The sequence below is a fragment of the Zalophus californianus genome, chromosome 1, assembly GCF_009762305.2.
Source record: "Zalophus californianus isolate mZalCal1 chromosome 1, mZalCal1.pri.v2, whole genome shotgun sequence".
NCBI lineage: Eukaryota > Metazoa > Chordata > Mammalia > Carnivora > Otariidae > Zalophus > Zalophus californianus.
In genome coordinates, this window is record NC_045595.1 from 12,672,420 (window position 1) to 12,700,258 (window position 27,839).

The 27,839-nt window shown below is 48.3% G+C and overlaps 1 protein-coding gene across 1 annotated transcript in view; it reads left to right on the plus strand.

The window, feature by feature from the left end:
• The window catches only part of NWD1 (NACHT and WD repeat domain containing 1), a 61,516-nt gene that overhangs the window by 17,361 nt on the left and 16,316 nt on the right, over positions 1 to 27,839 (plus strand). The window contains 8 exon segments of the mRNA XM_027587759.2: positions 316 to 1,588; positions 7,247 to 7,450; positions 8,657 to 8,816; positions 9,424 to 9,541; positions 10,192 to 10,350; positions 15,461 to 15,658; positions 18,769 to 18,891; positions 25,463 to 25,665. Of these exon segments, the coding sequence (XP_027443560.2) occupies positions 316 to 1,588; positions 7,247 to 7,450; positions 8,657 to 8,816; positions 9,424 to 9,541; positions 10,192 to 10,350; positions 15,461 to 15,658; positions 18,769 to 18,891; positions 25,463 to 25,665 (2,438 nt within the window).

Genomic DNA, 27,839 nt, shown 5'->3' on the forward strand with positions numbered 1-27,839 from the left:
GACCTGCTGAATCAGAACTCCTGGAGGCAGAGCCCAGACGTACGGGGTTTTTGAGCCCCCAGGAGACTCTGGCAAACTATAGTCCTCTGGCCAAATCCGGCCCACTGCTTGTTTTTGTAAATAAAGTTTTATTGGAACCCACTTGAGTGCATTAGTTTGCATATTGTCTATGGTTATGCCAGGTGACTCCAGCACACATTAAGTGGGAGAACTAATGTCCCTACCTCCCAAATATGTCTCTCAAGTGTCTCCACTCGGGCCATCTGACCACACAATGATGACCACACTCTCTTTCCATCTCCCTCACTTTTTCAGTCATTGAATGGGAGATAGACCGGGGCCTGCTGAGCTTGACAGACGGAGACCAGGGGGCGACCGTCTTCTTGAGAGAGATCCAGGACCTCCACAAACACATCCTGGAAGACTGTGCCCTCAAGATGGTAGACCGGCTCGCAGATGGCTGCCTGGACACGGATGCCCAGAACCTTCTCAGTGGCCTCAAGGGACGCATTGCCGACATGCAACCCGGAGTCCTCAAGGCCCACCACCTGCCATGGAGCCGAGACCTGGTGAACCCCCAAAACAAGGCTCATGCTCAGTACCTGAAGGAGCTGGGGGAGCAGTTTGTGGCCAGGGCTAACCACCAGGTCCTTGAGCACCTCCAGGAGCTGGAGGTGGGCCGGCGGGAGCTGGCATGGCTCTACCAGGAGATCCGCCACCACCTGGGGCTGAGTGCCGAGGCCACCCGGACCTTTTGCGGGCGCCAGGAGCTCCTGGCCCAGCTGGCGCAGCGGCTCCGGCAGAGTGACAGCTGTCCACACTCACCCGTGGTGCTTTTTGGACCCCCAGGCATCGGAAAGACAGCTCTGATGTGCAAGCTGGCAGAGCAAATGCCGAGACTGCTTGGCCGCAAGACGGTGACCATCCTGCGGCTTCTGGGGATGTCACAGATGAGCTCCAATGCCCGGGGCCTGCTCCAGAGCATCTGCTTCCAGCTGTGCCTGGCCTACGGGCTGCCCCTGCCCCCGGCCCAGGTCCTGGAGGCCCATGCCAGGGTGGTCCAGTTTTTCCACACCCTCCTCCACACTGTCTCCTGCCGAAACTTCGAGTCCCTGGTGATCCTGTTGGACTCCCTGGATGATGTGGATTCCATCTGCTGCGGCCGGAGGGTCCCCTGGCTGCCTCCCAAATGCCCGCCGAGGGTCCACCTCATCCTTTCAGCCTGCTCAGGGTGGCGGGGGATTCTAGACACCATGCGACAGACGCTGACGGACCCAGAGGCCTACTGGGAGGTGAAACCCCTTTCCGGAAACCAAGGGCAAGAGATGATCCAGCTTCTGCTGGCAGCCTCGAGGAGGACGCTAAGCCCAGAGCAGAGGGAATTGCTCTGGGCCAGCCTCCCAGAGTGTGGGAACCCAGGACGGCTGAGGCTGGCCTTCGAGGAGGCCCGGAAATGGGCCTCCTTCACCATACCTGCCCCTCTGGCCTCCACCGCTAAGGAAGCAATGCACCAACTGTGTGCCCGCCTGGAGCAGACACACGGGCAGCTCCTGGTGGCCCACGTGCTGGGCTACGTCGTGTCTTCCCGGTAAGTCTCTGTTGTCTTCACCTTCTTTCTAACTGAGGCAGAATGCATGCACTCACCCCTCAGGGCTCAGAACAGAAAACGTCTTTTCTCACAGTTCTGGAGGCCAGAGTCTGAAGTCAAGACGTTGGCAGAGCCATGCTCCCTCTGAAGGCGCCAGAAGAGAAGCCGGTCTAGGCTTTTCTCTTAGTTTCTGGTGTTGCCGGCAACCCTTGGCCCGTAGACCCATCCCTCCCACCACTGCCTCTGCCCATCTTGTGGCTTCCTCCCTGTGGGCCTTCATGTCCCCATTTCCCTCTTCAGGGCCCACTCTGACCTAGTAGGACCTCATGGTGTGCTGATTGCTCCTCTCAAGAATGTTTTCAAATAAGGTCACCTTCACGGGTTCCCGGTGGGCATGACCTTTGGGGGACGCTATTCAGCCCAACACAATTCATGGATCATAAAGTTCGCTCTCTTAAAGTGTATGGTTCAGTGACATTGAGGACATTCACAGTGTTGTGTGACCACTGTCCATTTCCAGAACATTCGCATCACCCCAAAGGGAAACCCCATCCCCATTAGCAGCCACTCCCCACCCCCAGCCCCCGGCGGCCCCCAACCTGCTTCCTGTCTCTATGGGCCTGCCTGTGGTATTTCCTTTGTACAATTTTTACTTAAAATACTTTGAGGGCCACCCGGGCAGCTCAGTCGGTTAAGCATCTGCCTTCGGCTCAGGTCATGATCCCAGGGTCCTGGGATCGCGCCCCCTGTTGGGCTCCCTGCTCAGTGGGGAGCCTGCTTCTCCGTCTCCCTCCATCCCTGCCCTTGCTTATGCTCTCTCTGTCTCAGATAAATATATAAAATCTTTTAAAAAAAAGAAAAGAAATATTTTGAAATTATAGACTCGTGGAAGAATTCCCATAGTACAAAACTAGAGCAAAGACTGGCCCACACATCAGGGGGCTCTACTGATGTTGGGGGGCTACATCGTCAGCATGTGGGGGCTGTCCTATGCACTGTAGGATGCTGAGCAGCATTCCTGGCCTTGACCCTGGATGCTCGTAGTACCCCTGAGCCGTGACAACCAAAAACTGTCTCAGAATATTGCCAAGAATCCCCTGCAGGCGGAGTAGGCACCAGCTGAGAACTACAGCCATATACCCTTCCCCCAGAATCCCTGATTTGCTGCATTAACTTTCTCTCTCCCTCCCTCCCTAACCCCTCTAGTTTTCTTTCTTTCTTTTGCAAATTCATTACAGGCGTTATTCCCCTTTACCCTTAAATACACCACATATTTCCTACAAACAAGGACAATCAGAACCCCACATTGCTACAGGACAATTACAAAAGTCAGGAAATATATCACAGAGGCAATAATATTATTTAATGCACAGTTAACAGTGAACACTTGCCAATTGTCTCAAAAATGTCTTTTATAGAGGCCCCCCCCCACCGCCCACACCCAATCCAGGATCCAAACCAGGACGGCATGTCGAATTTAATTGTCAAGTTGCTTTGGTCTCCTTTAATCTGGAACATTCCACCATCTGGTTTTGTCCTTTTGAAGAATCCGGGCCAGTTATTTTATTGATCAGCGCTTCTCAACCCTCGATGGGGATTCATATCTCGAGCCTTGTTTTTGCATAAAGAATCTGATTCAGCTGGTCTGGGCTGGGGCCAGGACTCCCACGATTCTCGCTGGCCGATGCTGATGCTGCTGGTCCAGGGGACCACACCTGGGCTGGGGGGAGTTTGTAGAGTGTCCCTCCATCTGGGTTGGTCTGATGTTTCCTGGTGATCACATTCGAGGTGAACCTGAGTGATGCTCAGCCCTTCTCAGGCACGGATTTTTTTTCCCTGTTGTAAATCTGCAAGCTCTCCTCTGTATTTAATAGGTAATATTATGGGGAGATCTCAGAAAAACCTTTTTAAAGCCAATTACCCTGAAGGATTGACCACCAGCGGGCATCTACACTTCATCCCAAGCTTGTCGCGTGGGAATCAGCAAAAAAAGCAAATAGGAGAAACCCAGTTTCAATGTGTTTCTAGAGCTTTAGGACTGAATGCTTACATCCAGCTGCTCAGCCCAGAGAAAGTCTCAGGGCTGCACACTGCGATGTCATGATGGTCAGGAGCCACTGCTCAGAGATGCCGGGTAGGGAAGGAGGGGAGTCAGAAGTAAGGAGCAGGAGAGAGGAGCATGTCCATCACGCACCCAGCAGCCGGACTCTGGAACCCCAGGGGGGTGGGGCGGAGACCAATTAGCAGACACACGGCGACAAAGCCAACACTCAAGCACATCATCAGAAATGCTGGACAAGCTGGTTTTGCCTCTTTTCAGTTTCACAGGCAGGTTTTCCTTCCAGACCTTTTCCTTTGCACCACGTCAGTCAAGATGGCGGTGATCTGACCTGTGAGGGTGGCTTTTTGTTTCTTTGTTTGTTTGTTTGCCAGGCACAGAATCCCGCTCGTGCTAGTGTGTGGGAAAGTCAGGGTTTTGTGCCAAGGCCATGGGAAGAGCTCAAGGGGTCCAGGACCACCCACCCAATTGCTGGCTCTAGGGGGGCATACCCCAGATCTCATGCCATACCCCAGATTTTGTGACTGGTGCCCCCAGAGTGGAGCCTGGGCCTGGGTTCTGTAAGAGTACAAAGACAGACTGGGGAATGTTCCAGGGTGAAGGGGTAGGCCATCAGGCCAACCTGATGCAGTCCACATGGAGGAGGTGGTGTTGTCATGGGAACCAGAAAGCCATGAGAATCAGAACAGTTTCTCGTCCCCTGGCCCTCTGGGTCCTCTCTGCCCATTGGCTTCTGTTCTGGACTCTTCCTTTGTTCCACTTGCCTCGAACTTCTACTGGCATCCTTAGCTCCCATTTCAGAGAACTGGCACCATCCTACTGGCCCCTTCTTGAGTCCTGATTCCAAAATCTGGGGAGACAAAAATAATCGACCTGCTCGGTCCCACGTCTTGTCCAGTTAGTAAAGCCAAGGGCCTCACAGGGGTGTCGGAGCAGCCGCCCCAGGGACTGGCGGGCCAGGTGGTTTAGGGAGGGAGCCTGCAGGTGTGATTTCGTTACCTCTTGTTCCTTGAAAACACATCATGCTTCCCCACGCAGTCAGTGTGCTGTGATGGTGGAGAACCCAGCTCTAGCTCTCAGAGCAGATCTGAGTCCTTCTAGGCCAGTGGTTCTTGCCCGGAGGAGATTCTGCCCCCAGGGGACCCTTGGCCACGTCCAGGGACATTTTTGGTTGTCGCAGCTAGGGGTGATGCTACTGGCATCTAGTGAGCGGAGACCAGGGATGCTGCTAAAAGCACAGAACAGTCCCCACCGTGAAGAGTGATCCGAGCCCAAATGTCAGCGGTGCGAGGCTGAATAATGCCGGGAGGAGACGCCTTGTGCCTTCCCTCACTTCTCTGTCCAGCTCCTGGCAGCCATTTGTGTACCTCGTGACTTTCTGGATCCTGCTCTAAACGTTTCAAGTGAATGGAATCATACCCTGTGCGGTCTTTTGTGACGGATTTCTTTCACTGAGCGGACTGTTTTGAAGGCTCATCTGTGTTGCAGTGTGTGTGTCCATACTTTGTTTCTTTCTATGGCCAAAGAATATTCCATTGTATGGATACACCCCTGTCTTAGTCCATTTGAGCTGCTGTAACAAAAACACCATAGAGTGGGTGGCTTATAAACAATTTATCTCTCACAGTTCTGGAAGGCTGGGGAGTCCAAGGTCAAGGTGCCTGGAGATACAGTGTCTGGTGAGAGCTCGCTCTCTGGTTCATAAATGGGCATCTTTTTGCTGTGTCCTCACATGACAGAAGGGATAAGGGAGCTCTCTGGGGTACTAAGCCCACTCATGGGGTTCCACTTTCATGACCTAATCACCCCCCAAAGGCCCCACCTCCTAATACCATCACCTTGCGGATTAGGACTTCAACCTATGGATTTGGGGGAGACACACACTCAGTCCATAGCAACGACATTTTGTTTATCCGCGCATCCATTCACGGACATTTGGACTGTTTCCACCTTCTGGCTATTGTGAATTATGCTGCTCAGAACATGCGTGTGCAAGTTGTGGTTTGAACACCTGTCCGGAGTGAGATTTTAAAATCGTAAATCTGATTCAGTCCCTGGCCTGATTAACCCTTCCAGTGACTTCCCATCACCTGGCTGCCTTCCACCCTGTGCCTGGACCACCCTGGCCCCAGATCTCATGCTGGCCCCTTCCCTCCCACCCAGTCCCAGCTGCAGTGGCACCTTCTCAGAGGGACCCACCTCCTCCAAGAACAGTCTCTCTCCTGCCCCCCCCCCCCACACCATGTGGCTCTTTTTCATGTGACGCGGTTTGTCTTCTTCCCAGCCATTGGTGTTACCCAATTTCTTTGTGCTCTTTTCCTGCTATTTCCTGCCTGGCTCTGGGGATGAGAAGACAAGCTTCCTGGGCGTCTAGCTCTCTGTCCCTCAGGAGTCAGCATGGTGCCTTGCATGGAGCCGACCCTCCATGAATAATGGCTAAACAAACCTGCCGATGGTTTGTTGATGAGCCATTGACCTCCCACGACCCAGCATCTGCTTCTCTAAGAAAGAATGGACTGGCCTGGCCCCTCCCCAGGGGGCCCTGTACAGAACCACGCTGCCAGGGAATTATGGGACTGCAGCTTCCTTGATAGCCATCCTGCAAGCCTGCTGGGTTGTTCCATCCGGCTCAGGTGGGATGAGCCATCGAACCTGAGCTGGAAAGGAGGGGACCCAAGCTTGATTTGTACTGAGGGTGCATGAAAGAGTGGGAAAGAAGCTTCTATCCTGAAGGAGAGGGTTTCTGAGGAGGCACAGGACCACACAGGGGTGCTGGTAAGTGGACCCCCTAGGTGTAACTCCCAGGAATTCTGGTTTGGAGAAAACTGTGATATTATAGCTGGGATTGTCCAAGATGATTGATCTCGCAGAAGAGACCCCAGGGGACACCCACCCTGTTATACACTAGAAAACACTAAGTGAGCGGGTGCTCTCTATATATGGCAGGTGTTCTGATCAAAATGAAGATTTCGATCTACATCAGAGAGTTAAATACACACACTCAGTTTGCCCACAGAAGCCAGCCTCCCTCTTTCCCTTGCTCTGAAGGGTGATCTGATTGCTGTCCTTCCCGGATGAAATGTGCAGGCAAATCCAGCTTTCCCAGTTTGATGCTCTCAGGTGTCAGGAAGTCCCTTGCGATCCAGCACCGAAACTTCATCACTCATCCCCTTTAGGGCCGCTTCCCTAGGGGTGGAAGGCAGCCAGGTCCAGTCGGCCTTGGTAAGGAGGCTGGATACTTTTCTGGGGCTGGAAACACGGGTGAGGCCGAGGTGGGCACAGTTAGTTTCTGCATTATTTTTCTAAATGACCTCTTGTCTCCCTCCCCATGCTGCCCGACTCATGGGAGACTGGGGAGAGGCTAGTTCACGGCTCTGCGGGTGTGTGTGCAGAAGCAGGAAGGTCTTACGCGATGGGCACAGCTGTAACCGGGCATCAGTACCTGCTGGGCACAGTCCAAATGCCGACCCTCGGGGTGGACCCTTTGGTGACGGGCAGGACGCTGTGCCGCGCTGGCCACGTCTCCCCGTCCCTGGTGTCTGCGCCCTCCGACCGCAGGAGACACAGCGTGTCCCAGTGCCCGTCTCTTCTCCCCGCAGGCATGGGCTCTCAGAGGCAGAGCTGAAGGACATCCTGTCCCTGGACGACGAGGTCCTGCAGGCTGTGTACCGGGACTGGACCCCGCCCAGCAAGGAGCTGTTGCGTTTCCCACCCCTGCTGTGGGTGAGGCTCCGCCGGGATCTGGGCCACTGCTTGGCCCGGCGGCCCGTGGATGGCTTCACGCTGCTGGCCATCGCCCACAGGTGGGTCCGGCATGGTGGACACGCTGCCTGGGCTTCCGGGAGCGAGGGCTCGCTCATCGGGCTCCTCCTTGTTCCAGATCCTTCTTTTATCCCCGTTCCCAGCGAAACAAGTGCATTTAGCACGGCATTCAGGGGTTTCCACACCGCTGACTCTGATACAGCTAACTCGGTTTTAAACTGAGGATACATTCACATAACATAAAAATCATCCATTTAAAGTGTACAATTCAGTAACATTAAGTGCATCCACAATGTGTTGTAACCATCACCTCTAAAACGTTCCAGAACAATTCCATCCCCTCAAAAGGACACCTGGTCCCCATCAGCAGTCATTCCCCATCCCCCCACCTCTCTGTCCCCAGCCCCTGTCTGGCACCCACGAATCTGCTTTCTGTCTCCATGGATTTGCCTCTTTTGCACATTTCATATACATGGAACCACACAACATGTGGCCTTTAGTGTCCAGCTGCTTTCCTCAGCATAGAGCTTCCGAGGTTCATCCATGTTGTAGCGTGAATCAGGGCTTTGTTCCTTTTCATGGCTGAGTAATATCCCGTTGCATGGATGGACCACATTTTGTTTATCTGTTTATTCATCGATGGACACTTGGGTCATTCCTCGGGCTTGTGGTCAGTGCTGCGTGAACACGTGAGCACAAGTTTTCTTTCGAACACCTGTTTTTGTTTTGTTTTGTTTTTTTAATTCTTTTGGGTCTATACCCAGAAGTGGAGTAGCTGGGTCCTACAGTACCTTATTTTAAGTTTAAGTTGAGGAACCCAAATGTTCCTTTTTAAAGTAAATATATTTAGGGGCGCCTGGGTGGCTCAGTCATTAAGCGTCTTGCCTTCGGCTCAGGTCATGATCCCGGGGTCCTGGGATCGCGCCCCCTCATCGGGCTCCCCGTTCAGTGGGAAACCTGTTTCTCCCTCCCCCATACCCCCTGCTTGTGTTTCCTCTCTCGCTGTGTCTCTCTCTTCCAAATAAATAAAATCTTTAAAAAAAAAAAAAGTAAATATATTTAAGGGGAAAAAAGAAAGATGGGCCAATTTATAGATGAACGTTAGGTAACAAGTAGGACGGGTGGTCAGCATCTGGCAGGTGGCTTAGGGGGGACCTGCATTTGGGAACAGGTTCCTGGAAGGCTGGGGGCCCCCTCTGAGCTCACCCCATCCCCCAGGCCCATAAGCCCGTGTCCCCACTCTGCAGGCAGCTGGCCGAGGTGGTCCAAGAGCGCTACCTGTCCGGGCCCGAGAGAGCCAAGAGGCACGGAGTCTTAGCTGACTTCTTCTCAGGGGCCTGGAGCCAGGGCACGAAGAAACTCATCACTCTGCCGCTGGTGGGGAAGCCCCTGAACCTGGACCGCAAGGTGAACTGTCTGTCTGGGACCCCTGCTCACTACCTGCAGGCTCCACCCTGCTGTGCAAGCAAGGCCAAGGCTCCCTGGCCAGGACCACCTCGCTCTTTCTTTTCCATCAAGAATGCTCTCCTCACCTTCTTTCCTTCCCTTCCCACAGAAAGCAGGATGTCCCCTCAGCCTCTGAGCATAATGGGGCGATTGGGAGCAGCAGATGAAGAATATGCCTTCCATCCCCAACATTCTGGGGTGGGGGGCAGAAGAATCACAACATTCAGAAGCATACAGAACTGCCCTAAACTCCTGGCATCTCCCACCCCTGAGCCTTTGCACATGCCATTCCCTTGCCCGGGAATACCATTGTTTTCCAATAAGGTTCCCCAGACAGACTCCTACTTAAACTCGAAGACCCAGCTCCGATGCCCCTTGGATTCCCTGAGCCCCAAGTTCCTCCCTCTGCCCTGGCCCTGCCTGGGGTGGGTGTGGGGCACCTCTGTCTGGAATTGCGTCCAGTGCCCTCCAGCGTCACACGTGCGTGGTAGCTTGGCCCATGTTTGTGGAGTGAATGAGTGAGCTTGTATCATCATGGCCTGGCTGCCAGCCCCCTCCTCCCCTGCAGGTGGCCCCTCAGCCCCTGTGGTTCTCAGACACGGTGGCAAATCTGCGGAAGCTGAAGGAGTTGCCCCATCACCTGGTCCACTCAGGCCGCATCGAAGAGCTGAAACAGGAGGTTCTGGGTAAGGGTTGCACCCATTGCAGGGGACAGTGAGTGGGTCCCAGCCCTCCGCTGTGCTCCCGCAGTGGAGCCTGGGAAGGGTAAAGGGCAAAAGTCAGAGTGCTTGGCCCCTCCTAAGACAGTGGTTCTCACCAGGGGGTCATTCTGTGCCCCCCCCCCCACCAGCAGGGGACACTTGGCAACGTCTGGGGACATTTTGGTTGTCACAGCTGGGGGAGGGCGTGCTACTGGCATCTAGTGCTAGTGGATAGAGCAAAGGTGAGAAATGTGGTCTTCGAATGAGACCCTGTCTGTCTGTCTGTCTGTCTATCATATCTATCATCTTTCATCTTTACACCTACCCGTCTATCATCACCTATGTACCCATCCATCTATCCCTCCATCTTTCTATTTGTCTCTCCATCTATCCATCTGCTCCTCCCTGTGATTCTCAACCCGGGGTGATCCTGCACCCAGGGGACTCTTGGGGCAATGTTCGTGTTTTTGATTGTCACTATTGGGGAGGTGCTACAGGCATCTGGTGGGTGGAGGCCAGGGGCGCCGATCAGCATCCTACAGTGCACGGCCCCAGCATCCGCAGCACCTATGCTAAGAACCCCCAGAGAAATGGATAGGTGTGTGTGCCCCAACAACACCCCCTTCCTCCCACAGGCAGCATGAACTGGATTTCCTGCCGGGGCGTCTCTGGGGGCATCGAGGGCCTGTTGGATGACTTTGACTTGTATGGCCCTCACCTGGACTGTCCTGAGGTCAGCCTGGTCCGGGACGCCCTCCAGCTGTGCCGCCCGGCTGTGGAGCTCCGAGGCATGGGTGAGTCGGCCTCGCCGGGAAGGGGGGTGGCGGGCGGGGGCCTTCACTCTGCACTGACTTCTAGAAGCCCATTCTCACTGAGCCCCCAGCTGGATTTTCATTAACCCACACACCTTTGCTATCTACACCTGCGGGGTTTCTAGAATCTTGAATTAAACCTGGAAGAGCTTTGGATTGAACACTACCAAAATAGTGTCTGCCCCCTTTCCCCGACCCGGCACCTTTTTCTAGAAAGGGCCAGATAGGAAAACTCTCAGGCAAAAATAGAGGAAATTATGTCAGTACTTAATATAACAAGAGAGAGAAAACACGTTCCCATAACTTTTTTTATTGATAATATTCAAAATACAATCATAATAATTGAACATGATTTTTTTGTAACACAAGTCTACTCAAGGGGCGCCTGGGTGGCTCAGTTGGTTAAGCATCTGCCTTCAGCTAGGGTCACGATCCCAGCATCCTGGGATCGAGCCCCACATCGGGCTCCCTGCTCCGTGGGAAGTCTGCTTCTCCCTCTCCCACCCCCCTGCTTGTGTTCCCTCTCTTGCTGTCTCTCTGTCAAATAAATAAATAAAATCTTTATTAAAAAAAGTCTACTCAAGAGAAAGAAGGGGGGAGTTTTTGCTCTGGGGGAAAACATTTTGCTTAATTGGGGTTCAAAGTCGGCGTTTCCTGCCATCCTGTCCATTGCAAATATTGATCTGTAAAAACCATCCTTAGCTCCTGGGGTAAACCGTTGGGCTGGGCTCGGTCCACCCTCTGCCCTAGAGCTTGAAGAATCTCTGATGCTCTGCCCAGGATGGTGTTTTGTTGGTCTGTTTTTATCTTCATTTTTAAATTGTGGCAATACACACAGAACATAAAATTTACCAAAGTAACCATCTTTAAGTGTACAGCTCAGTGGCGTTAAGCACATGCACAACGTTGTACAAACATCATCACCATCCATCCCCAGAGCTCTTGCATCTTCCCAAACCGAGATTCTGTCCCCATGAAACACCAACTCCCCACCCCCGCCTCCAGCCTCTGGTGCCTGCCGTCCTACTTTCTGTCTCTATGAATCTGACCACTGTAGGGGCCTCATATCAGGGGACCCATGCGGTATTTGCCCCCTGTGACTGGCTTCTTTCACTCGCCATGATGTCCTCAAGGTTCATCCATGTTGTATTTCCTTCATTTGTAAGGCTGAATAACATTGCTTTGTATGGATGGAGCACATTTTGTGTACCCACTCATCCCTTGATGGACACTTGGGCTGTTTTCTCCCTTTTGCCCATTGTGAATCATGCCGCTGTGAACACAGGTATACAAATATCTTTTCAAGACCTTACTTTCAATTCTTTGGAGTATACACCCAGAAATGCAATTGCTGGATCAAATGATAATTCTATGTTTTGTTTTGTTTTGTTTTTTTGAGGAATCACCATACCATTTTCTTTTTTTAAAAGATTTTATTTATTTATTTGACAGAGGCAGAGAGACAGCAAGAGAGGGAACACAAGCAGGGGGAGTGGGAGAGGGAGAAGCAGGCTTCTCGCCGAGCAGGGAGCCCCATGCGGGGCTCGATCCCAGGACCCTGAGATCATGACCTGGGCTGAAGGCAGATGCTTAATGACTGAACCACCCAGGGGCCCCCCAGAGTGGCTGCACCATTTCACATTCCCACCAGCAGAGCACAAGGAATCCAATTTCTCTACATCCTCACCAATACTTTTAATTTTCTGATTTTTTTTTAGATTTTTAAAAATTAATTTATTTGAGAGAGAGAGAGAGAGAGCAAGGGGAGGAGCAGAGGGGGAGAAATAATCTCATGCAGACTCCACACTGAACGTGGAGCCCCATGCAGAGCTTGATCTCATGACACCAAGATCACAGCCTGAGTTGAAACCAAGAGTCAGACATTTAACCGACTGAGCCACCCAGTTGCCCCAATTTTCTGATTAAAAAAAAAAAATAGTCATCCTAATGAGTATGAGGTGGCCAGGGTATCTTTTTTTAAAGATTTTATTTATTTATTTGAGAGAGAGAGGGAGACAGAGCACAAGTGAGGGGAGGGACAGAGGGAGAGGGAGAAGCAGACTCCCCAGAGCAAGGAGCCAGACATGGGGCTCCATCCCAGGACCCAGAGATCATGACCTGAGCCAAAGGCAGCTGCTTAACCAACTGAGCCACCCAGGCGCCCCCAGGGTGGTTTTTATTACACAGTTCCCATCTGGTTTTCATTTGAGGGTTTTATAAGGAGTTTTATAGAGGTGTTTAAGTCCCTATATCCCTTCTGGGGCTCCCTTGGAGCTTAAACAAACGCTCCTCCTAGGAGAAGCCCAGCCACTACTGAACCTGGACACCCCCCTGGCTCCCTAGTCCCTGCATTCTCCAGCAATGCACCCTTTTGCCATCTGTCTTAGCTCTTACTATTTCTGCCGGTTGTCTTTTGTATCACCTGAGGGCCCCACCCGACTCTGAGCTCTCTGAGGGTAGGGGCTTCATCACTTGCGCCCTGCCAAATTGCCAGCCCTACCACATAGACGGTCCTGGCCAAGAACTCAGATTTGGAGCCCCACTGTATTGATTCAAATCTGGGCTTTGCCACTTACTGGTGGTGTGACCTTGCAAGTCCCTTATGCTCCTCACCCCACCCCCCACCTTGCTTTCCTCAGTGTTTCCATCTGCAAAATGGGGATGCTGGTCAACCTTCCTCCCTAGAGCTGCGAGGAAAGATATACAAGTCAATTCTTGCAGAGCCTGTCCCCATGATAGCCTCAATATTGTTGATGTGAACAGCCTTGGACAAGCCATTTCTTTTGTTGTGTTGTTGTTTGTTTCTTTGGGTTTTTGTTGTTGTTGTTGTTGTTGTTGTTGTTGTTGGATGAGCCACTTCTGTGTGGAGCCTCAGCTTCCATCATCTGAAAAATACGGGATTGAACTAAAGTATGTCCCAAGAGGAAGATGCTGGTGCCCACCATCAGTTTGGCCTTTCTTGTGCATTCATGCTCAGCAGTTGTAAACCTCATGGGGAGTGATTTACCAGGGAAATAGCCTTGGGAACAACTGCCCAGCCCAGTTCGAGGGAAGATTTAAAAGCCCAAATCACAGCATGTTCTTTTCAACAATCCTTGATTGACAACCTGGGGCTTGCCCCTCATGAGAAGTTGTAGTGGGAATAAATGTCACCACCAGAGGGCGCAGCTGGCCAACCTTGAGTTCCAGCACATTCCAGGACTTTGAGCCCGCTCCTCAAAGCCCACGGGGTTTCTCCTATTGCCTCAGGCTCCGGGATGATTTGGTGTGGTGCTGTTTCTGACCCTATTTTTATTTTAAAAGCTGATATTTTGTTCACCATGGGTTGGGGGGCATTAATTTTGATTTGTTAAAATATTGCATTAAAATAGTATTTATCTGGGGGCGCCTGGGTGGGTCAGTCGGTTAAGCATCTGCCTTCGGCTCAGGTCATGATCCCAGGGTCCTGGGATCGAGCCCCGTGTTGGGCTCTCCGTTCAGCGGGAAGCCTGCTTCTCTCCCTCCCTCTGCCTGCTGCTTCCCCTGCTTGTGCTCGCTCATTCTCTGTCAAATAAATGAATAAAATCTTTAAAAAGAAAAAAATAGTATTTATCTGGATGGTTGAGTTTGGTGGTGCCACCTTAAATTTTGCACCCATGGTGAATGGGACACTCACCCCTGGTCCTGACCTTGCCTCATTTCACCCACCAGCAAACCAAGGCACAGGGCATTGTCACCATTGCCCCAAACCCCACAGTTAGGACAAGATGACAACAGGGAAAATGAACTGCCTGCTTCACTGTCCCTGGTCTTCATTCGAGGTTGGAATAAAACTTTTTTAGGTTAGATTCCTGCCTCTTACTGGCTGTGTGACCTTGTACAAGTTGCTTAACCTCTCTGAGCCTCAATTTCCCCCTTTATGAACTAGGCATAATAATGATGATACCTCTGTTGTGGTAGGCAGAAAACACTGCCCCCCTCCAAAAATATATTCACTTCCTAATCCCTGGAACCTGTGACTCTTGTCTTATATGGCAAATGATGTGATTAAATTAAGGAACTTGAGATGGAGAGTGGGGTGATGATGATGATCCGGTGGAAGTGGGTGGCTCAGGCTCCAGCAGTGAAAGAATTCACCGGAGGCAGAACAAAGGAGATAGAAGTCTCTAGAACAAAGGAGATGGAAGGGAGCTGCAGGCAGGACCACACAGGGGAGGCTGTCTGCCCCAAGGCAGTGGGAGGGGCTGTATTTAAAGGAGGAAGGTCAGGTGGTCTGGGGACTTGGAATTTTTTTTTTTTTTTTTTTTTTTTTTGTACCTGTACCTGGTTGTCCGTAGCCCGCTGGGCCGCTAGGGCTTCTGGATAATCTGGGGTGGCTCTCCTGACGGGCCTCTCTTCAGTTCAGTGGTCGCTGTGGGCCCTTTTGCCTTGCTCTGCATTCCATTGTTCAAGCCCATTGCTGAAAAGCGGCCTCTACCATTTACTGGGTGTCTGTGATGTTCTAGGCTCTAAGAACACAATGAACAATCATCACTGTTCTCGGGGAAACTCAAGATTTAGGGTAGTGAAGGAATAAGCAAAGAAATGTCAATTGTACCTCTGATGAGCTCCGGGGAGTGGGGGTGGGGTGGGTGGATTAGAGGGCTGGGCTGGAGAATGCTCTTTAAAGAAGTAACCCTGGAGCTAAAATGAGATTTTTTTTTTTAAGATTTTATTTATTTATTTGACAGAGAGAATGAGATAGAGAGCGAGCATGAGAGGGGGGAGGGTCAGAGGGAGAAGCAGACTCCCCGCTGAGCAGGGAGCCCGATGCAGGACTCGATCCCGGGACTCCAGGATCATGACCTGAGCCGAAGGCAGTCGCTTAACCAACTGAGCCACCCAGGCGCCCTAAAATGAGATATTTAGCATGAGAAAGGGGAAGGGGAGAAGAAGGAAGTATTCCAGGCAGAGGAACCAGAGGGGACAAAGGTCCAGAGGCTATGAACCACCTGGTTCCCTCGAAGTAGGGATGAGTGTCCTTGGAAAGGAGAGAAGGAGGCAGGAGAAGATGGCGGCGGACTCCACCCGTCAGCCGTGCCCTTTCCCTTAACCTGAGTCCCCTTTGTTGCAGAGAGGAGCATCCTATATACAGAACTCCTGGCCCGACTCCATTTCTTCGCCACCTCACATCCAGCCCTGGTGGGACAGCTGTGCCAACAGGCCCAGAGCTGGTTCCGGGTGTGCCCCCACCCTGTGCTCATACCCCTCGGGGGATTCCTCCAGCCCCCGGGGGGACCCCTCCGGGCAACCGTCACAGGCTGTCACAAGGGTGAGTCTCCCCAGCACAGCAAAAATCCTGCCAGGCTCCCGTTGTGCCTGAGGGCAGCAGCTGGCAGGGGTTTCTGGCTGCTCTCTGGGGCTCCGCTCTGTCGCTAGGGAGGCCCCAAGGGTCCCATCAGGGTGTGCCCTTGCTGTCTTATGCTGACTCGACTGTCTCTGCCCCCCAGGGACTATAGATGAGTATTGTAAATACTGCTGATGAGCCCAGAGCAAGGGGGTGCTGACTGCCTCTAAGAATCGAGTGTCCATCTTACAGATAGTTTTTGTGATTTACTGGCTCATGCTAGTAAGACCAAAAGGTAGGCATTGATGACTGACTGGCCCCTGAGAGGCTGGTGGCGCTCGTAGATTCCCCCAGGACACCAGAAGTTCAGAGAGACAAGAGGACTTAGTTCTCTCCATTTGTTTGTTTCGCTTCCTTCCCTTCTTCCTCCCCCCACTTCCTTCGTTCCTTCCCTCCTTCCTTCCTTCCTTCCATCTTCTGTCTGTCCTTCTGTCCATCCATAATCCATCCATCCATCATCCATCCATCATCCATCCATCCATCATCCATCCATCCATCCATCCATCATCCATCATCCATCCATCCATCCATCATCCATCCATCCATTCATCCATCCATCATCCATCCATCCATCCATCCATCCATCATCCATCCATCCATCATCCATCCATCCATCCATCCATCCATCCATCATCCATCATCCATCCATCCATCCATCATCCATCCATCCATCATCCATCCATCATCCATCCATCCATCATCCATCATCCATCCATCCATCCATCATCCATCCATCCATCCATCCATCCATCATCCATCCATCCATCATCCATCCATCCATCCATCCATCATCCATCCATCCATTCATCCATCCATCATCCTTCCTTCCTTCCTTCCATCCACCCATCAGTCAGCCATACTTTCATTAGTTATCTTCATTCCATCCCTCTCTCCACACCACTTATCTTTCCATTTCCCTCTTCCAACCACTCACCCCTCCACCCATCCATCCACCCAGCCATTCATCAACTCGCCCACACATCTCTCAGTTGATTCATCCATCTACTCATCTCACACCCATCCGTCCACTCATCCACTTATCCAGCCAGCCATTTAGCTATCCCCTCATGCACCAGTCTACCTCCACTCATCCATCCCTTCATCTGCCCACCCATAATCTCTTGCATTAATTATAAGGCCACGAAATATACAATGAACTTGTGGTTCAAATGTCAATTATTGCAACTCAGGCCACTTCGTGGGCCTTGTAGGGAAAGATACATTCCCCAAGGCATAGAGCTTCCAAAATAGAAATTCTAAGAAATTAAGTATGATGCATGGCAGAATTGATTTGGGGACAGCTACTAGAATGCTGTGTTAAGAAGGGTTCTGAGACTGAATCTAGTTTAATGGGTAAGACTGTGTATTTATTGGGTTACAGGTTCAAATGCTATAACAAAGGACAAGATAGCAGTGACTTAAATAAAATAGCCGTTCATTTCCCCCTCACTTAACAGTCCAGGTGTAAGTAGAGGTAAAACTCCAAGTCTCCAAGGTGTCAGGGACCTGGACTCTTTCAATCTTGTTTGCTGCCATTTTCAATGTGAAACTTCCATTTGTTGGTTCAAAATGGCAATTCCTGCTCTGACCCACGCCATGGGCATTCCAGCCAGTGGGAAGTGGGAAGGGGAGGTGGGTGGCAGATCCCTTCCCTTTGAGGGCATGGTCTATAGAAGCAGACTTTATCACCTCTGGGATGAATGTCTCATTGGCAAGAACTTGGCCATCTCCAGCTGCAAGGGAGCCTGGGAATTACAGGGTCCGGATGAGTGTGGACTCTGCTAACACCTGTGGGCTGCAGGCTTGGTTACAACAGTAAACACGACAGAATGGCTCTGGGGGACAAATCTCAGATAGTGCAGTGGCTGATTTGTGATATCTATGTAGCATAGGCATAGGAAGTTACAGTCTGAGTGAAATTGTACTTTTGCCATCCCTCGGTGGGGGGAGATGGTCTGTGTTTCGGACCCACCATGCCTCTCTGACAAGCCCCAGTCATGGTGAAGCTGCAGAAGTCTCTACCCATTCTGCACTTCAGTCTGGTCATTTTGTAAATGAGAAGTTTGAGTTCACGTTTCCAAGGTCACACCGTAAGTGACCAGAAAAAAAAAAAGAAAGAAAAGAAAGACAAATCCCACGTCCTCACTCCCTGTCCCAATGAGGCGGGAACAAAATCTGGGCTTCTCAGACTTGGACTGGCTCTGATTTCAACACTTCCCCCTCACTATTTTACATCTGGGGAAACTGAGGCACGGAGCAGGGGAAGGAATTACCCGAGGGCATTCAGAAATTCTGGTCTCCAGCTATCTGGGCCAGTGTTTTCTCCCATGTAACTCGGTGCCTCTCTGTCCTCAGCGATGTTTCAATCAGGACCCAGCAGCGAGCCCTGGGCTGTTGTTTGCCCAAATTATTGGCAAATATTTCTTTTCTCTGGAGCACCAGCCTTTATTTTTCCATACATGTTGAACTCAAAGAGAAGTCAGAAGCAGAGTCCTCGTTCTCAGCCAGTGTAATTCCATTTCTGAGTCTTGTCCAACTAGGGCAGGGTTTCTCAACCATGCACTATTGACATTTGGGACTGGGTCATCCTCTGCGGGGGTGGGGGGGCATCCTATGCACGGCAGGGTGGTCAGCAGTTCCCCTGGCCTCCACCCACCGGATGGCAGTCTCACCCCACTCCCCAGTTGTGACAGCCAAAAAACATCTCCAGACATTGCCCAGTGTCCCCAGGCTCCAGACCTTCCCCAGGAGCAGAATCGCCCCTCAGTGAGAACCACCGAACTTGGGAGACACTTGTGACCTTGATGTGGTTTGGTCCCTAAGAGCAACGTAAATGTTACAACCGAGATCTGAACCTGGCCTCCGACAGTGCTGGCTTCAAAAGCCTGGCCCTGCCACTTTCTGGGTGTGTAGCTCTGGAAAAGGGACTGAACCCATGCCTCAGTTTCCCCATCTGTGGAGTGGAGCCCCGTTAGAGGACCCTGTGGCTGAGCCCGGGAGCTGATGTGGTCACTGTTGTCCCTGCGTGGCCACAGGCATCACTGCCATGGCGTGGAGCCTGGAGGAGAGGCTGCTGGTTGTTGGCACCCAGGACGGCTTTGTTGCTGTGTGGGACATGGAAGAGCAGCAGGTGATCCACATCCTAACTGGACACACAGGTGAGGCTTGGGAAGTTGACTTCTTCAACTTAGTCATCAAGATAAGTAATATTTCGGGTCGCCTGGGTGGCTCAGTCAGTTGAGCATCTCACTTTGGCTCCGGGGGTGATCTCGGGGTCCTGGGATCGAGCCCCAAGTCCGTCCGGCTCCATGCTCAGCGGGGAGTCTGCTTCTCCCTCTCCCTCTGTCCATCCCCCACTCCTGCACTCTCTCTCTCTATCAGATAAATAAATAAAATATTATTTAAAAAAAGATAAATAATATTTCAATGCAATGTTTTAAAAAAATCAAAATTAATGCAAAAAAATCCACCATGAATAAATAGCAAGCTGTCTTAAAGACAGGATCAGCGATAGTGCCGTGCCAAGCCATATGGAAGCCAGAGGCAACAGGGAAGAAACTCAATGATTTGGCACCTCCTTAAATTTGGCACCCGAGATGAGTGCCTCACTCGCCTTACCTTAATCCTGGCCCAAGTCAAACTCAAGTATTTGAGAAGGCAAAATTTGGTTACAGATTGTAATGAGGACAACAGGGTGTCATCAGCAACAGTAACCCAAGTGACCCACTTAGGGCAGGCAGGTGTAAGGCATTTCTTCCAGTGGGGACGATTCAGCCAAGACACCAGGGGTGTGAAGAAAGAGGTGGGCAGAGAGCAGTGGGGTAGGAAGAGGAAGAGCATCCCAGGAATGGGGAACAGTCAGTGCAAAGGCCCTGACAGAGGGAAGGAGGCTGGCATGTTTCCAGAAACAACAAGGAAGCCATGAGGCTGGAGCTTGAGACATTGTATCAAATGAAAGAAGCCCACATCATGTATATGATTCATTTATACAAAATGTCCAGAGCAGGCAGATCCAGAGAGACACAGAACAGATTAGCAGTTGCTAGCTGGGGAGGGAGGAAGGGAAAGTGATTGCTCATTGGGACAGTGTTTCCTTTTGGGGTGATGGAAATGTTCTGGAATCAGATAGAGGTGATGGTTGCACAACACTGTGAATTATTATATCACTGAATTGCACACCTCCAAATGGTTTACACGATAAGGAGAGAAAGGGGAGGGAATGCCAGGTTTTGAAAATATTCTAAATTTAGACCGTGGCGATGGTTGCAGAGCTCTTGACCAGACAAAGACCGATGAATTGTACCACTGTCTGTGGAATGGGTGAATTTTATGCTTGTGCGTTATATCACGATAAAGGTATTATTTTAAGATTTTATTTATTTATTTGAGAAAGAGAGGGAGCGAGAGAGAGAGAGAGAGAGAGAGCGCACGCGCACAAGCAGGGGCGAGGCAGAGGGAGAAGCAGACTCCCCACTGAGCAGGGAGCCCGATGCGGGACTCGATCCCAGGACCCTGGGATCATGAGGTGAGCCGAAGGCAGACCCTTAACCTACTGAGCCACCCAGATGCCCCCCAGTAAAGGTGTTAAAAATATTATTTCATCGTGAACCAAAAATGTATACTATTTCCTATTTTTTCTCAACATTTTGCCATAAACATTCTTTTTTTTTCATTGAATCTTTTTTAAACAACTTTATTGAGTTGTAATTGACATAGCATTCCTCCCATTTTAAGCGTAGGATGCAACAGTTTTTGGTAGATTTGCTGAGTTGTACAACCATCACCATAATCATAGAACTTTCCATCACCCCAAAGGAGTTGTCTTTGCACTGCCTGCCCAGTTTGTAGTACATCTCCACCCCTACCTACCCCCAGCCCCGTGGCAGGCACCGATGTGCTTCCTGGGTCTATCAACTCACCTTTTCTGGACATTTCATGCAAATGGAATTGCACACTATGTGATCTTTTGGTACACCGCCTGATGTGTGTGTTGCTCGTCCCCACCATTGCATGAAGCAACAGTTTGTCCTCTGCATTTTGCCGAGTCCATCCATTGTGTGGAAGGGACAGCATGTGTTTATCAATTGATCACATCGGTTGAAGGACATTTACATGGTTTCCAATTTGAGGCTGGGATGAGTCACGCTGCTATGATCCATCAAATGTCATATTTATCATGTGTTGAAATGCAGCAAAAATAGTTCATTCTTCTCAACAGATCATGTTCCAGAATGTATTAAATGATTTTTTTGTAATTTATTTTATTCCATTTATTTTTTTTTAATGTTTGCTATTTTAGGCTACTTCTAGTTATCTGCTATCGTGGATAACACCGCGACGAATCTCTTTTTACTCTCATAGACATTTTTTTCCTTCTGTTGAATATTTCCAGTGAGTAGGAGTCTTGAATTGGAGGATGTGAGCATTTCTATGGGTTTTGAGCAGTGGCATCTTATTGCTTTCCAAATAGGCTGTATGTATGTAACAGAATAACCCCCCTCCCCAACCCCAAAGCTGCAAGCATCAGATGTTCTCAGCTTCTTTTTTTTTTTTTTTCTTCCAAGGGCTGGGAGTGAGGTGGGTCCTGAGAGAGTCTGTCAAATAAGATTCCATTCATTTTATTATCATCGGGATGGCTATTTTCCTATAGGTCCATTCAATATTTGTATTTTTGTGTGCGTGAGCTGTCTCTCCAAGACCTGAACCCATTTACCAATGGACCTTGATTCATTTTTGGAAAAGTCATCAAACTTTGTAATTAGGAAATCTCAGTAATCAGTTTATTGGCAAAACAGAGAGCATTAGAGGCATATGTTCTAAGGAAAGTGAAAGTTTCCCATCACATGCTGGTGAGCTGGAGATCATTTATCCTGGCTTGCGAGAGCTGATGGTGAAGTTTTCAGGAATGTGGTGAGACAGTTATCAAACACAACCATTATTTTTTAATTTTTTTAAAGATTTTATTTATTTATTTGAGAGAAAGAGAGAGAGAGAGAGAGAAGGGGGACAAGCAGACTCCGTGCAGAGAGCAGAGCCCCATACAGGGCTCGATTCCGCAACCCTGAGATCATGACCTGAGCCAAAATCAAGAGTTAGCTTGAGGGCGCCTGGGTGGCTCAGTTGGTTAAGCGACTGCCTTCGGCTCAGGTCATGATCCTGGAGTCCCGGGATCGGGTCCCGCATCGGGCTCCCTGCTCGGCGAAGAGTCTGCTTCTCCCTCTGACCCTCCCCCCCTCTCATGCTCTCTGTCTCTCTCTCTCTCATTCTCTCTCTCAAATAAATAAATAAAATCTTTAAAAAAAAAAAAGGGTTAGCTTGAGCAAGCAACCGAGCCACCCCGGCGCCCCAAACAAGCCATTATAAAATATTCAATTATAGAAGCTTGCAGCTAAATCAATTCCATTAAAATAAGGTAATAAATACTCAAAACTCAGCATTTTCTTTCTTTCTTTTTTTTTAAGAGTTAACATTACAACACTAGGTCCTTACATTTTTCCCTTCTGTGATAACTTTGAGACAAATCCTCTGGCTCTCCTCCTTCATGAACTCACTCTCTCCTGCATACTTCTCTTTCACAGCCTACCCACTTTATTTTTTTTTAAGTTTTTATTTATTTATTTGAGAGAGAGAGCATGAGATGGGGGAGGGTCAGAGGGAGAAGCAGACTCCCCGCTGAGCAGGGAGCCCGAAGTGGGACTTGATCCTAGGACTCCAGGATCATGACCTGAGCCGAAGACAATCGCTTAACCAACTAAGCCACCCAGGTGCCCAAAACTCAGCACTTTCTAAGTATTGTACCACACTCTATTACCTATGCCCCTGGCTGCTGTACCCCTGTGGTGGAAATGGGGCGCTTGCTACTGGTTTCTCTTTAAGACCATACATTTAGTGACATCGTGTTAGTGGCTTGGAATCAACCAGGGATGGAAATATTTACATGAAGGAAATTGGTAAATGTCACAAATCAGGGCTTTCCCCAATCTCCTTGGAGAGGCTGTTGTGAAGCATTTACTAGTCCCCTTCCCCAAGGGGTGTTTGGATATACATAAATATGTGTGGTTTTATATAAAGTCACATAAGCTTTTGCTTGTATAACCTGTTTCTTTTTTCAGTTAACATCACATATTTTGCCTCTTTCCATATTTATGTATGTGTCTCTAATTCATTTTAACTGTAGCATAGTGTTCCATGTGTGGGGACATTTTGCAACGTATTACTATATATACAAATTTTGGATTGAAAAATATCCAAATTGCAACAAATAAAAATTTCCCACTCCTCCTGTCATTTAAATTATAAAGAAATAAAACTCCCTTTAGTCTCTCCCATCCATCAGTCTCCATGGAAGTGACCAGGACTCACAGTTTGTTATATGCCACAAGCAATTTTTTTCTAGACTTATGCAGACATAGCTCTGTATAAGCTCATGTACTTTGAGTTTGTGTCAAAAGCAGATGGTGCTATTTTATACACTAGACTGTAACTTGCTTTTTTCACAATATATTGTAACAATACTTTGTAGTGGCTGAGAGCCTGGGTTCTGGGCTGGATTCCTAGTTCCACTACTTATTAACCATGTGGTTTTGGATGAGTTACAGTACTCAGCTGTGCTTCTGTTTCCATATCTATACAATGGGATAATAATAGTACCTCATAGAATTTTTATAAGATTAAAGGAGTTTAATGCACGTAAAGTACTGACAACTATACATGTTACATAGAAAGCCCCCAGTAAGTATTGGCTGTTGTAATAATTTATTACGGTTGTGTATATATAGATCTATCTCATTATTTTTAATGGCTGCATAACATTCTTTATAAGAATGCACCTTATTACTTAACAACTTCCTTTTCATAAATAGGTTGTTTGCAATTTTATTTTTATAAGACAACACTGCAACCATCATCTATATCTTTATACACCTACGCTGTTACTTCAGCAAGACACATTCCTAGAAGTGGAATCTCTGAGTCAAATTGTATGCACATTTTTCCTTTTCCCCTCTTTTTTTTTCTTTCTTTAAATTTTTTATTGTTATGTTAATCACTGTACATTACATCATTAGTTTTTGATGTAGTGTTACATGAGTCATTGTTTGTGCATATAACACCCAGTGCTCCACGCAGAACGTGCCCTCTTTAATACCCATCACCAGGCTAACCCATCCCCCCACCCCCCTCCCCTCTAGAACCCTCAGTTTGTTTCTCAGAGTCCATCGTCTCTCATGGTTCGTCCCCCACTCCGATTTACTCCCCTTCATTCTTCTCCTCCTGCTATCTTCTTTTTTTCATTTAAAAAAATTTTTTTAAACATATAATGTATTATTTGTTTCAGAGGTACAGATCTGTGATTCAACAGTCTTGCACAATTCACAGTGCTCACCATAGCACATACCCTCCCCAATGTCTATCACCCAGCCACCCCATCCCTCCCACCCCCACCACTCCAGCAACCCTCAGTTTGTTTCCTGAGATTAAGAATTCCTCATATCAGTGAGGTCATATGATACATGTCTTTCTCTGATTGACTTACTTCACTCAGCATAACTCCTTTTCCCCTCTTTTTCTGAGCATTTTATTTTGAAATAATTCTAGACTCACAAGAATTTGCTAAAATCGTGCAGAGAAGTCCCTCATACCCTGTATCCACTTTCCCAGAATGGCAACATCTTATATAACTAACTATAGTGTATTAACAAAACCAAGAGACTACACATTTTAACTTTTGTTAAGTGTTACCAAATTGCCCTTTACAAATTTATATCAATTTATACTTCCATCAGCAAAGTAGGAAAGTAACTTATTTCTTGTATCTTTGTCAGTAGTACAGTGATCAATCTTTAAAATTTTTGCCAGGGGCACCTGGGTGGCTCAGTAGGTTAAATGTCCCGACACTTGATTTCAGCTCAGGTCATGATCTCAGGGTCATGTGATTGAGGCCAGCATAGGGCTCCATGCTGAGCGTGGAGCCTGCTTGAGACTCTTTCTCTCTCCCTTTGCCCCTCCCCCTCAACTCATGTATGCACATATGCACACGCTTTCTCTCTCCCAAAAAAATTGCGAATATTTTGCGTAATGATATATTGGTATTTCATCTTGCGTTTTTGTGATTACTAGTGAGGTTGCACATCATTTTCTAATGCTTATTATCTACAAGTACTATTTCTGTAAATTTCCTGTCTATATTCTTTGTCCAGTTTCTGAGGAGGTTGTTTGCATTTTCCTTGATTATTTGTAAGAACTTTTTGTTTATTAAGGAAAGTCTCCATTATCTGTCACATATTACAAATATTTTCTCTTAATATGTCATATGACTTTCAACTATATTTTATCCTCCTGAAGTTTTGCATTTTTATGTAATCCAATTGATCAATTTTTCCTCTTTATGTCTTCCAAATTTCATGTTTTGATTGGAAAATATCTCTCCAAGATTGTAAAATTTTCTCTATAACCTTACCTTGTTTTTACATGTTTCTTGATTTTAAACACTCCCTGGATAATGCTGAACTTTTATAAATCACAATGATCTCTGTTTATTACATATTCACATCTGGGCAATTGATTTAATCATAACCAGTTGCACTCTTAATTGAGTTTTGCCACATTCCATTCTTTGTACTTTGGTTATGTTTGAATCCATCATCTTTTCCAAACCAACAGGCATTTGGGTAGTTGGAAAGTCAAAATGTTTTCAGCTAATATATTCTCCCTGACCCTGGTCTGCTGCAGGAGAGGTGAGGTATGTGAAAGTGTTTGCCAAAGGGACGCTCGCCCTCTCTGCCTCAAAGGACCGCACACTGCGCTTGTGGGATTTACTCTCTGGGCAGGAGAAATTCACCATTTGGGACAGAGGCTCAAAAGATCGCACTGAGATCTGCAGTCTTCACATGGATGAAGCAAAGAAAGTTGTGTATTTGGCATCTGGCTCAAAGGTAACAAACACCTGTCCTGTTTGCAAAGGAAAGCTATGACCAGAGCAATGCAAGACAGCATATGCTGTTTCTAGGAGATGGGGCTCCCTAATAGGGGGTGGGCATAAACAGGGGTGCACAACCACTGGATAGGATACTATAAGGAGTTTCAAACTTCACAGTTGGATTAGATGATCTTGATAGTTCTTTCTGACCCTAAGAGTTGAGACATTTCATCTTTTTTCTTTTTTTTTTTTAAGATATATTTATTGGGGCACCTGGGTGGCTCAGTTGGTTAAGCCTCTGACTCTTGATTTCTGCTCAGGTCATGATCTCAAGGTCGTGAGATCAAGCCCCATGTTTGGCTCCAAGCTCAATGGGGAGTCTGCTTGAGATTCTCTCTCTCCTTCTCCCTCTGCCCCTCTCCCCATGCTCTCTCACTCTCTCTCTCTCTCAAAATAATAAATAAATAAATTTATTAGTGGGGAGGGGTAGAGGAAAGAAACTTCAAGCAGACTCCCCACTCAGCAGGGAGCCTGACGCAGGGCTCGATCTCATGACTCATGAGATCGTGACCTGAGCGGAAACCAAGAGTCGGAGGCTTAACTGATGGAGCCACCCAGACACCCCAAATCTTTTTTAATTTGGTCATTTTAGTGCTATAAATTTCTCTCTGAGTACAGCCTTACTTGCATCCCACAAACCTTGCTATGTCATATTATCATTTACCTTCAGTTTAAAACACTTTCAGATTTCCCTTTTGATTTGCTCTTTGGTCCATGGGCTATTTAGAAGTGTGCTATTCATTCCCAGATATTTGAAAGGTTCCCAGGTAGCTTACCTTTTTCTTTCCTAACTTAATTTCATTTGTATGATGAATCCTTTCAAATGTATTGAGACTCATTTTAGGGTCTCTCTTGGTAAATGTTCCACATACATCTGAAAACAATCTGTATTCTGCTGTGTTATTCCTCTATGTCAGTTATAACCCTGTAATCGGATTGTGTGATGAATAGAGACGCAGTAGAACGGTGGGTGAAAGCTTAGGGACTAAAGGGGTGGGGAAAAAATCTGTACCTAACTCCCAGTTGACTTCTTTGCAAGCTGAGTGATCTTGATCATATCACCGTACCTCTCTGCCTCCATTCTTCGTCTACCTGATGAGATAATGACTAAAACACCTGGCATAGTGCTTGGTGCATAATAAGCACCAAATACTTAATAGCTATTAATTATTATATTTTATTAGTAACGGGCAGATGTTAACATAAGTGATATTGGTAGCTTCTAAATTGTGCTGTCCGATATGGGGGTCGCCAGCCAGATGTGGCTACTGAGCACTTGAAATGTGCCTATTCTGAATTGAGATGTGCCGTAAGTACAAAACACACTGGCTTTCAAAGCCTTAGTACCATAGAAATAATGTAAAAGATTTCAGTAGTGATTTGATATTGATTATATGTTGCAATGATAACATTTGGACATAGGGCTAAACCAAATATATTATTTAAATCGATTTCACTTGTTTCTTCTTACTTTTTTTTTTAAAGGGATGAATACAAAATTTGAAGTCATGCAGCTTTACATTATACTGTTATTGACAGTGCAGGCTTAAATATTAGGGAGGTGTTGGCTGATTTCAAAACTGGTTAAAGAAATCATTTTGTTTATCAGCAGAAGTTCGGAAAACACAGTAAAGAAATAGGAAATAATAGGGGTGCCTGGGTGGCTTATTGGGTTGAGTGTCCGACTCTTGGTTTCGGTTCAGGTCTCATGATCTCAGGGTTGTGAGATCCAGGCCGGCTTTGGGCTCTGCGCTCAGTGGGGAGTCTGCTTGGATTCTCTTCCTCAGCTCCTCCCCACACTCAGACACTCTCTTGCTCTCTTTTTCTCTCTAAAATAAATAAATCTTGGGGTGCCTGGGTGCTCAGTCATTAAGCGTCTGCCTTCAGCTCTGGTCATGATCCCAGGGTCCTGGGATTGAGCCCCGCATCAGGCTCCCTGCCCTGCGGGAAGCCTGCTTCTCCCTCCCCCACTCCCCCTGCTTGTGTTCCCTCTCTCGCTGCGTCTCTCTCTGTCAAATAAATAAATAAAATCTTTAAAAAAATAAAATAAAATATCTTAAAAAAAAAAAGAAATAGGGGTGCCTGGGTGGCTCAGTCGGTTGGGCATCTGCCTTCGGCTCAGGTCCTGAT